Here is an 11,912-nt window from a genome sequence, read left to right as displayed (position 1 = left end):
AACACACGTGGTCTCACTTACAGGCGCTTAACCACTTTGATAAACCCCAAACACGAACACAGGAGGCTCCGCCGCCTGCGAGCTGCCCCCACACATGCAGCCGCGCCTTCGTCTACCCGCAGGGATTCTCGCTCGTCCCTGGGTACACTTGCCCTCCCACCGGCGTCCCACTGTGCGAACACACGCGCGCCAACCGCTCCCCGCGCCCGCCGGGGAAGCGTTGGCTCCCGGGGCTGGGGGCAGGGCCGGGTGGGGCCCGAGCGCCGCGGGGCCGGGCCTCCGCGCCCGGGGAGGGGACGAGAGGCGGGCGCGGGGCGGGCGCCCGGCGGCGGGGAAGGCGGCCGGCGGCGGAGGAGGACGACGAAGGCGGCAGTGGCGGCGGCGAAAGAAGAGGGGAGGACGGGGGCGGCGTCGGACTGGAGCCGAGCGGCGGCGCGAGCTGCCCGGGGCGCTGTCGTGAGCTCGCCCGCCGGGCCCCCATCCCCGAGCTACACCCTGCCGTGCCCAGCTCTGCCCGCGTCCGTGCCCCCGCGGGGAGCGCGCCGGGGCTGCCCCCCGAATGACGGGCGGAAGGTTCGACTTCGACGATGGCGGCACCTACTGCGGCGGCTGGGAGGAGGGCAAGGCGCACGGGCATGGCATCTGCACGGGGCCCAAGGGCCAGGGCGAGTACTCCGGCTCCTGGTCGCACGGCTTCGAGGTGGCTGGAGGCTACACCTGGCCCAGCGGCAACACCTACCAGGGCTACTGGGCGCAGGGCAAGCGGCACGGGCTGGGGGTGGAGACGAAGGGCAAGTGGATGTACCGGGGGGAGTGGTCACATGGTTTCAAGGGGCGCTACGGGGTCCGGCAGAGCCTGTGCACCCCCGCTCGCTACGAGGGTACCTGGAGTAACGGGCTGCAGGACGGGTACGGCGTGGAGACCTACGGGGACGGAGGTGAGCAGCGTCGCAGGCGGCTCGGCTGCTCCGTGAGCTGGTGCGGTGGGCTTTGCCCAGGCTGCGGGGAAGCGGGGAGGACGAGAGGCGCACGTGTCCGGAAACCCGCCAAAACACCTGGGGAAGCCTCCCACCCATCTCCAGCGCCAGCGCTGAGACGCGACTAGTGCGCGGGGGTTTGATTTGACCCGGTTCTTGGAACGGGCAGTGTGTCCACACCCGGGGGAGCAAGGCGTGAATATACCTGGCGGGCGCCAGCACTGCACTGCCACCAGGAGGGAGCGCCGCCCGGGTGGGTTGGGCAGGAGAGAGGACGCTGTCACTTGAGCCCGTCACATTACGTTCCTGATCCCTCCCTCTCCCGGTCGGGTTTGAAATCGCCACTCCCGTGGAGTTAGAGCGAACGCCCTGGGCTTGTGAGGCTGGCGGTCGGTACTGACCGCTCCCCGGATTGGTTTCACGTGGAGTCGTATTTCGCTTCTGGTCCTCTAGTAGCCTAAAGATAGAAGCCAAAACCCCATAACTAGGATGTAGGGGAATTGTACCTTATTTGGAGTGCATTTGGAAACATCCTAGCTATGGAAGTGGAGAGGCCACCTGATGCAGGTGGGGCTCAGAGGGTGTGGGTTTCCCTTCCCGGTTTTCATTCGGTTTCTTGAAGTAGTGGTTTTCCATCAAAAGAATGGTAGCCATTGTTGACCTGGAGATCTTTGGGCAAGTTACCAGGAAAATGTCTTAGAAATGAACAATGAAGTTTACGTTTTAAGAACTATGTCCGAAAGATCCATTCCTACAGTTGCTAGTTTAGTAGTCACTTTACTCCAGAGAATGGCAATATGGAATCACCAAACTGCACTAAGGTTGTATCACCTCAGGATGCTAGCTATGAACAAAATTCATCTGATTTTAATATTTAACAGTTTTGTAAAATGTGTATATAATAGGGCTGAGTTCCTTTTTTTTTTTTTTTTTAAATTAGGAAGAGTACCCATTACTGAAACAGGTGTCAAAATCTGATGAATTTACTGGTGTAATAAGCTGAGAAGGATGAATGGCTTATGCTTTGGCAAAATACGTTTTCTGATGATAAACATAATCATAGTTAATTGAAAAAGGTTAGGGGAGGCAGTGTCAGCTTTTGTGTTTACACAGCTCAGAGTTGAAGGGAATTAAAAGGATCCAATTAAAAGTTTCTCTAGCCCACTGCATAAAAGCTTATACAATTTGTACACTTCACTTACTCAGGACACTTGGGCTGTATTTCAAATGCAAAATGGTAGGATTCAATGGTACAATATGATAAAAAGGACATCTCTTCGTCCTACGGTATAAATATAAGATATGGTTCTCATGGATTAAAAGGGGAGACAAACTTTCTCTAACACTTTTATATGGGCTCCAGGAGTCTTGAGTTTCACAGTAGTTAATTAGGGCCCTTAAATGTTCTGAACGGGCATATAGTGCCTTGGTTGACAGCCCTATAAATATGTTAGCTTGTGATTGGATTTTATCAGAGGCCCCAGGTCTGTAATATAACTAAATTCCATGCTCAAAAGTAGAATGCAAAAGTCAGTTTTTAAAATGTGCATGTTATTTTATAACCTCTTCAGAAGGCCAAGGATAGTTCTCTTCAGTTTGGGAAGGTTAAAAATAAATTAGTCTTTAGTAAATAATAAATAAAAGAAGTCTTCTTTTAAAGTTACTACTCATTAAACAAAATTTCTTGGTTTAGAGGATTCCTTATACTTAGCAAATACACACACACACACACACACACACACACACACGGCACAATAAAGATCCTCTATGTATGTGTTGTAGAAGCTCAAATAAGTGACCAGGATGACTTTATGGATAATCTGCCTTATGATTTAAAACTAACTTAAAAAAATTTCTTAAACCCTTAAAGTTTGACATCATTGTAGGACTGTGGTTTTCCTTTTCTACCAAAAAAACAAAACACAAAAAAACACAAATATGCTACCAATTAGGAAGAGAAAAAAAAACCTTAAAAATCACTTTGAATGTCTACTCTGTGCTAGTTAATTTTCTGCTTTCTTTCATACGTCATTTCATTTAATTAGAAAGTCCCTAATCGTAAAGTGGGGTCTAAGTAGAAGTGTTAACTTATTTTATACAGAAGTTTGGCCAAAATAGGAAATCTCACCTTCCCTATTCTTAAGAATCAGTTTATTTTTGCTCTGCGCTACCACCTGTCCATCGTGTGCACCCTTTGTCAAACTTAGGGAAAATCTGATTCCATGTATTTTGTGACATTAGAAGGTGAAGGAAGTATTAATTCCATATGGAGAGTATCACTGACTTATTTTATTAGTGATTGTGTATGAAGTGTTGCCAAAACTGCGTGAATATTAAGAATAAATTCGTACCATACTAATGAAATCCAAATCTAGGTGCCCAGAATTTTTTGCATAAATTCTGATCTGCTATACCTCATTTTTTTTCCACCAGTCATAAAACTATTGAAAATATCAAGGAAGATACATTGCTTTGTTAACTATGTGCATACTTACATATACCCATTCATAGCACATGAATATAAGTTTGGCATAGCGCTGTCTACATTTGACTGGAACTCCTTCTAAACCGGATGCTTTCCACTACAAGATTGTGTAGTTAAAATGGCTATATCTAGAAAATCAGCTCCCAGATGAAAAAAATCATAGAACATAATTTAAAACAAAACCCGTAAAAATAATTTTTACACTTGTGAAATACGCATCTTTATTTGAGGAATGGGGAGGAACTAATTAGAACTTGATTTGGACAGCAGGGAACCCACCGGCTTCATTTAAAAAAAAAAAAACCCTTTTTATTTCTAAGTTCATTGACTAAACCTATTTTAAATTTCAGATGAACTACTAACAGTTTGACTATAAATTGGTTTTTAGCAATTCCGTGGAAGAAGTCTTCTTTTGTGATTTAACAAAATAGGATAGGAACATGGCCAATGCAGTTAGTTGCCCCTCCTTCCCTGTTTGACAGTTAAGCAGAGACCTAAACTTTCTAATTACTGCTGTTGCCTTAAACTGCTTCCATTTTCAAGCAATACTTATTTGGAAATTCTAAATACTCATCTTACTTTTGGACATACCAGTTAAAGGAAACTACTTGTTAATTTTCCCTCAGTATTAAACATTTACTAAGATGGTATGTTGCATTTTCAAAGTATAAAACTTAAATAGCACCTTTGGAAACTGTTCTTGCAAAACTGTCATTATGTAGAAAGGTAGGAAATGATTATAGCATTATCTGTTTATTGAAACAAAATATTTTAAATTAAAACAAGGTGGTTTTAGTACCTATAAGTCAGGTTGTAGAACTTTTATCGTAGAACTTGTATTTTATCTATATAGGCAGAGGGAGTCAAAGTTGAAATTTCCTAATAATTTAATTCCCTTCCCTGTTAAGGTGGTGGTATTTGGAAATGGCTAATATCAGTAGGAACCTTCTTTACCTGGAATGTTCTATGTGACTGTCTTATCCTTTGGGGTTTAATCCTTTTGAGTAAGCTGTAGCCCATCTACCTCCTCACAGGTTGATAAATGTCAGGTTAAGACTTTTACATTTACCCAGAATAGGACATTCATAATACCAGACCTACTTAGAATTTCATTGTTGTTTTGCTGTTCTCTGTTTATATGACATAAATATATCAGACTAAACAGAAAGAGAAGGTAGTCTTTGAAATTTGTCAAAACTTTTGACTTTGGAGCCATTACAGTTTTAAATGCAGTGAAATAATCAGCCCATATTAATACAATGATATAAAACCACTAGCATACATAGCTCAAGTTATTAAAAAGTAAATGGAAATCTAAAATGAAATGAAAAGTGACTGCAAGTTAGATTCATATAATCAGAAACTGAAAGAGGTCAAAAAAGACTGTAATCATGATTAATTTTCTATGATATTGTGAGTTACTACGAATAATACAGAAGTAATTACATCTTACAATTTCCACATAGCTTCTTTTGGGGTGATACTATAATTTAAAATGTGCCTTTAGTTAAAGGAAATTGCCCTGATTTTGAAAAGAAAATTCTAAGTTCCCTAATTTTTTATTTTTTTCCTAAGTTCCCTAATTTTAGTATTCAGTTTTTCGTGTGATTTAAAAAGATGCACCAGGTTATTTAGCTAATTTATTTAATAGAAAAACTTACCGAACACAAATGCTTTAGAGATTATCCTATTCCTAAAAAGGCATAATATTCATTGAAAAAGTGATCTGGTATCAACAAAGTTTTAAAGGACGTGGCAAACACACCTTTGCTCTGAGATGAATTCTATACTGTCAGTGGAAGTTTTACTCTGGCCTTATCTCAGTTTTTCTAGGTGTAAATAGTATATTCTTTAGAGCTGCCATAGCTATTTAAAGTCATCAAATACCTACAGACCACAGGGCACATAAGCCATGAGACTGGAAATTTTGTTTGTTTAGGAGATAATTCCTGCCCTCAGAGTGCTTCTGGTCCACAGTGTGTTTCATTATGTAGTGTCAGAAACTGGAGAAATCCTTGAAGAGAATGGCGAGGAAAAAGCAGAAATTTGGAAGTAATACAGGACAAATCTTGACCGTTTCACCTGGAAGTACAAAATCTTGCCCATTTTTTTAAATTAGTTCACTATATTCAGGATACATATCGTATTTGTCAGATCACTCTTAGCTCCAAAAATCTCTCCCAAATCTAAATAAGCCTAAATATTAAGCAGTTTTCCCTACCCTAAAAAAATGGTGAACATGAAAGAAAATGTAAAATAATTTGATGACCCATGTCCCGAGTATTCAGATCCCTAATAATTTTAAGTCGTTGAGCCTCTTGGAATGTTATAGTGACAGACCTAGGGTTTTTAAAGGTTTTCAGCTAAGTGAGTAAAACTAGAATAAAATTCACAAATGGAACTCATTTCATCTTCTGTGACACTGCCTTCCTTTGGGGGATTTTGATGTGTTAATTTCAGGGAAGAAAAGTTGTTTTCTAATGATCACTTTTTTTGTATTAGAAAATAGTGGTTTCATCTGAAACACTCGTATAAAATTTTTAAATGAAAAGTTACCAGACTATTGGAAAATGCTATGCAATTACATTAAAACCATAGACACAAAATTACAGGGCGGGAATTCACAAATGGACGAAAAGTAGCGCTTAAAGTTGACGTGGAAGTGTGTGGGATTTGACCGTGGGCCTGCCTGCTCTATGCGCCAGGCTCTCCCGGGGCGCACCCGGGTGCTTGCGGCCGAGATGGCATCCCTTCTGTCCCCGACTCACGCTGTGCTTTCTCACGGTCTCTCGAAGGTACCTACCAGGGCCAGTGGGCCGGCGGCATGCGGCATGGCTACGGCGTGCGCCAGAGCGTGCCCTACGGCATGGCCACGGTGATCCGCTCGCCGCTGCGCACCTCTATGGCCTCGCTGCGCAGCGAGCAGAGCAACGGCAGCGTGCTCCACGATGCCGCGGCCGCTGCGGACAGTCCCGCCGGCACCCGCGGCGGCTTCGTGCTCAACTTCCATGCCGACGCAGAACTCGCGGGCAAGAAGAAGGGCGGCCTCTTCCGAAGGGGCTCCCTTCTCGGAAGCATGAAACTTCGCAAGTCCGAATCCAAGTCTTCCATCTCCAGTAAGCGCAGCTCAGTCCGCAGCGACGCGGCCATGAGTAGAATCAGTTCTAGCGATGCCAACTCCACAATCAGCTTCGGTGACGTAGATTGTGATTTTTGCCCGGTGGAAGACCACGTCGACGCCACCACCACGGAAACCTACATGGGCGAGTGGAAGAACGACAAGCGCAATGGTTTCGGCATTAGCGAGCGCTCCAACGGCATGAAGTATGAAGGCGAGTGGGCAAATAACAAGAGGCACGGGTATGGCTGCACCGTGTTTCCTGACGGCTCCAAAGAAGAGGGAAAATACAAAAATAATATTCTGGTCCGTGGAATAAGGAAGCAGCTCATACCAATAAGAAATACAAAAACTAGGGAGAAGGTGGACAGAGCAATTGAAGGCGCGCAAAGGGCAGCTGCCATGGCAAGAACAAAAGTGGAAATAGCAAATTCAAGGTATGTCAGTGCTGGGTGGGTGGTTGTGCCTGGTCGTTCAAAACAGTGGGATATCAAATATTATGTTTGTCATTCTGTTGGTAACCTCACCAAAGAGCCTGTACAACTGCCAGAACCAAAGTTAGAAAATGATGAAGTGCAATGGAATGAGTCAGAAATGTACCTGCACTGTTCTGAAACACCATCATCACGAAATGTTGAAGGCACATTGAGATCCCCTTCCTGTTACGAATTATTTCCCTGATACTTAACGTCAGGTCGCTCAGACCCTGTGCTTTACCAGGAATTCAGAAAGTTACTTTCAGGGGTGTTTTTTGGTTGGTTGGTTGTTGTTGTTGTTTAAGAAGGCATAAAAATCTAGATATGGCAGAAATGGAAAGTTACAAGACCAAATCTTGCATGCATTCTTTAAAACAACAGAGCTCCTACCCAAGTTAAGGAGGGCACCTGTTATGGTGAGCCCTGGGTGTTGTATGTAAGTGATGAATCACTGAATTCTACTCCAGAAACCGATATTGCACTGTACGTTAACTACCCAAAATTTAAAAAGTAATAATTAAAAAAATAAAATATCACTGCAAAAGAAAAAAAAAACCCAACAGAGCTCAGCTAATATGGGAATGGCAGAGGGACTAAGGCTCATACATATTGCCACATTCTAAGCAGGCGTGATTAGATCACTGGAGTATTAAAAGGAAGGGGGTGGGGGGAACCTGACATGGACAGATGGGACTGTCAGTGTGCCAAAGTTGCAAGAAAGTAGAGCAGTAGAGAGGGGATGGAGTGAGTAGGAGAAAGCGGTGAATTATAGATTGAGAAGTGGGGTGTATGTGGGCACAGAAGGACTATGTGCCTGAAGTTTTACCATTAATAGCTGGGTTCAGGGATCCAGTGAGAGGGATGGAGAAATCTATTGGGAATAGAATTGTCTTATTGTAGACAAAAAAGGATGGTTATAAATGGAAAATATTATTTTTAGGCTTATTTACATGGCCAATGACTGGCCACAGCTTTGTATGACTTGAGGCATTTATCTTATCCTGCTTCAGTAATATTTTCTCATAGAAGTAAGCCTTCTTTCAAAGCCACAAAATATTAGCATGCCTTCAGATTTTTATTCTTAGCATTGAATAAATGAACCCTCCTTTGCTTTGGCTGAGCCATATGAAACTACTGATATTTGGACCTTTTGGTGTTCAAAAAATGGCAGTCTCATGTGGTTCAACAGAATACTTTCAGACTTACGAAGTTTCTATTAAAAAAATATATTTTATGGCAGCTGTTTACTTCTTAGTACCTGAAGCACTACGGTCTTATTTTTTGCATTATATTGAGATATACAGTAAAAGTCTTCAGGGTTTCCATCTTCATCCCAAACTCATCGTGTTTTAAAGTTAATATTTTTTGTTGATCAGCACAGACTTTCAGGAAGGGCCTCACCTCTCTTCTCTGCTGAGCATCCTTTATCTTAGATCATAGTTTTCCCAGATCACTGAGCGTTGCGTTACTTGCTTTTCAGTGTGCTTATAGATGGGATACTTGGCACATCTAATCTTACTGGCTCCCCTGGCTCTCAGCTAACTTTTAGAGCTAGTGATATACCTTTGGTTATGCCCTGGCCTCTAATTTTAAATGCACTCTTGGATTCTTCCCTTTGTTTTCACCTTACAACCCAGTGACCTGGTAGAGGCGGTTCGATCTCGGCAGATGGAAAGTACACCTGTGCAGGACACTCTAGCAAATGATTTTCTTACACTTGCTTTAATTATTGACTTTTATGGTTAGTTTAAATTGGAGGAATCTAAATAATGAAGGGGAAATTCTTGTAATGCAAGGATCTCTGATTATACTAGTATCATAAAACTCTTACCCAAGTCCTAGCCACATCCCCTCTGTTGAAAGTGTTTTGGGGATGGTAATGTAGTTTGAGAGTACTGTATTACATAGTTGATAATCAGCAAATATACTTTTAGCCAGTTAACTGCTTCATAAATATTTCACTTAGCTATTTTGCAAATGCTCAATTCATTATACTAAGTGAAATAAGCCAGTCACAGGACAAATATTGCATGATTCCACTTAAATGAGGTATCTAACATGGTCAGACTCCTAGAAACAGAGTTAAATGGTGGTCGCCAGAGGCTGGAGGGAAGGGGGGATGGAGAGCTGCTGTTCAACAGCTCTAAAGTTTCAGTTAAGCAAGGTGATTGTGCATGTAGTTATGTGATTTGTGCACATAAAAATTTGTTAAGAGGGTAGATCCCATGTGAAGTGTTTACTGTTTGGATGATGCAATAGACAAAATACTCAACCTTTTATGTCTTACTTTCACTATGTTACTCCTCTTTCCAGATTCCTTGCTTTAATAACTACTTCAGATACAGAGTTTTGTCACTTGTTTTTGTAGAAAGTAGCTGAGGGACTGACAGTCCCCTTCAGTAGCTCTGAACTTAAAGTTCTACATTCTTTTAAAAACTTTTTTGGGTCACCTGGGTGGCTTAGTTGGTTAAGCATGTGACTCTTGATTTTGGCTCAGGTCATGATCTTGGGATCATGAGATTGAGCCCCAAGGCGGGCTCCACGCTCAGCAGGGAGTCTGCTTGAGATTCTTTCTCTCCCTCTCCCCCTCCCCGGACCCCGCTCTCACTCACCCACTTTCAGAAATAAATAAATCTTTAAAAAAGTAATAAATAAATAATTAAAACTTTTTGTTTTTTTTAATAGAGAAAAAGCGTCCATTAAGGTTTTGGAGATTGCTGGCTGGAGAACAGACTTCTTACTATATTGTCATAAACCATGGCTTTTTATAATGCCCGAATGTCTGCTCAGTCCTTCCTGGATCCTCCAGTAGTTACCATTAATGTTTTGGTTTTAAAAGTAGCAAAAATTTAAGAATGTAGGTGACACTCTCCCCCTGGTCCTGCCCTGGTCATGGTAGGATAACAACTAGAAAGTAAGGCTCCTGGGAGCTTCAGCTCTAAAAATCCCTCATTCTCCATTAGCAACAGAGGGAGATGGTAATAGTTACCGAGCATCTCAGTTTGCCACCCAGGTAGTGCTAATCACTATTCTATTGCTATTATTTCTTAGGCTACGGAGAATTTTTGTTTAAGTCTCAGGAAAATGGATCCATTTTTGTGCCATCACCCTATATTAGCTTGAAGCAAAGCTTCACGTTAGCTTTGAGAGAAAATAATGGTAACCTCCTCAGGGGAATCAGGAGACATGGAACCAACCACCTCAGCCCAGAGATTCAAAAAGGTCTGTGGACCTTTCCTTTGCTTCCTTGAAGAGGGAGTCGTGTGTCTCCACAGGAAACGCACAGGAGGCTTATTTCAGAAGGTTTATTACGGACCCCTGCTTGCTTCTCATCGAAAAGGGAATGTGAGGATCACGTAACAGTTAGTAGATAGTAGAAATAATGCAGCAGATAGAAAATTAGTAGATACTGATTGTTTACTAGCAGGTTAGCACTTAAAGAGTGACAACTCTAAGGGACACTAATAATTTGCTAACTCCTGTAACTTTTCTTCAGGTCTCTGTTCTGATCTAAAAAGTACTATGACTATAGGATGTAACAAAATGTTTTCATCTCTTTTTGTCTTGGTCCTGTGCGTAAAAATGATCCCTGGAATTGAGAAAATGTCTCAACCTTGTATTTTAAGAAATGTTCCAGAGGAAGGGGAGCAACTCTGAATATTTCAAGCCCCTCACGTTCAGAGGCGGAGACCACAGCTCTGCCCAAGATGACCCCACTATTCCTCTTGTTTTGATTACAGTTCTCATTTGGTCAGTCTTACTCCATATAACTCTTGTGCTCAGTCATTGCCTAAGAGATGTTCAAAATACTATTCCTTGAGAAAAATATTTTAAGGAAGAATTTGAAGAAGAATATTTTAAGGAGGCATTCGCTGAGGTAGCCAGTAAGTGGTCCTTAGAGACCCATACTTCTGTGGAAAAGAATAGATAATTTAGAAAAGGATGTAGACAGAAGAAGAGCTTTGTAGACTCTGAGCCCCAGAGGACATGATTATCATGCTAAAGGACAGAAGATGGCAGGTGACAGGGATGGGGGAGGGTTGTCTTCGAGCACTTGAGAACCACAGGCTGGCTTCGTTGTATCACACAGATTAGAAGAAAGAAAATAAAGTGGGAGGATAGAGTGGACCACTGTTCTCTGACTCTGTGGCCGGCCTCACTGAAGCTGGGAGGGTGTGTGGCTGGACAGGCTTCCGAGACTACCGTGAACTGTCAGTGACTACTGCTCCCAGTCTCTCCCAAACTTCAGGTGGTGACAGCAGCCCCAAGACAGGTAATGTTGAGAGGGAGCCCTGGACTGTGTCTGGCCCAGCCCTAGCCCTGCTGGGCCCGGCACAGGTCACAGATGTAGTTGTACAAGGGGATGGAAACACCAGATAGAATGTGGAGGCCTGCAGCTCAGGGGAGCTGCTGCACAGCCAAACTTGCCGTACCTGCTTTCAGAACTAGAGATTGATTCCATGTTGCCAATTTTGGACTTTAATATAAAAAAAATGACACTTTTTCCCCCAAAAATCCCACCCGAAAAATATTATTTCCCATATTTTTCTTCTAAAAAGATATAATTCCTTAACAGTCTCCCTCTTTCCTCCACGGCCTGAATGATTCAGCCACCACGGCTTTCCTTCAGTTCTAAGGGAAGTCTGTGCTCATCCCCTCCCTCCGTCTGGTGGCCCTTGCCCCAGCTAGCCCCTCCGGCTTGCTCCGTCTTCCGCCTTAGGCATCAAGTCTCTTCAGGGAAGATTTCCCTAAGGCCACACGCCCCCACCCCACTGCCACCCCCTTCCACCTAAATGCCCATTTGTCTGAGTTGTCGTCGTACTTCAGTGTATTTGGTATCTCTTTCTCCAACTAGA

The 11,912-nt window shown here is 43.3% G+C and overlaps 1 protein-coding gene across 5 annotated transcripts in view; it reads left to right on the top strand.

Moving 5' to 3' along the window:
• Positions 1 to 329: 329 nt before the first annotated feature.
• JPH1 (junctophilin 1) overlaps positions 330 to 11,912 on the top strand; it is an 86,820-nt gene continuing 75,237 nt past the window's right edge. For all 5 annotated transcript variants that reach the window (XM_019808853.2, XM_034668213.1, XM_019808851.2 and 2 more), the window contains exons 1-2: positions 330 to 938; positions 6,258 to 7,017. In XM_019808853.2, coding sequence (XP_019664412.2) covers positions 560 to 938; positions 6,258 to 7,017 — 1,139 coding nt within the window. In that variant the 5' untranslated portion in view covers positions 330 to 559. The remainder of the gene's footprint in view (positions 939 to 6,257; positions 7,018 to 11,912) is intronic.

Source organism: Ailuropoda melanoleuca, chromosome 9 (genome assembly GCF_002007445.2).
Source record: "Ailuropoda melanoleuca isolate Jingjing chromosome 9, ASM200744v2, whole genome shotgun sequence".
In the NCBI taxonomy this organism is placed as follows: Eukaryota; Metazoa; Chordata; class Mammalia; order Carnivora; family Ursidae; genus Ailuropoda; species Ailuropoda melanoleuca.
The sequence above is the reverse complement of the archived record's forward strand: the minus strand, read 5'-3'. Positions and strand labels throughout refer to the sequence as shown.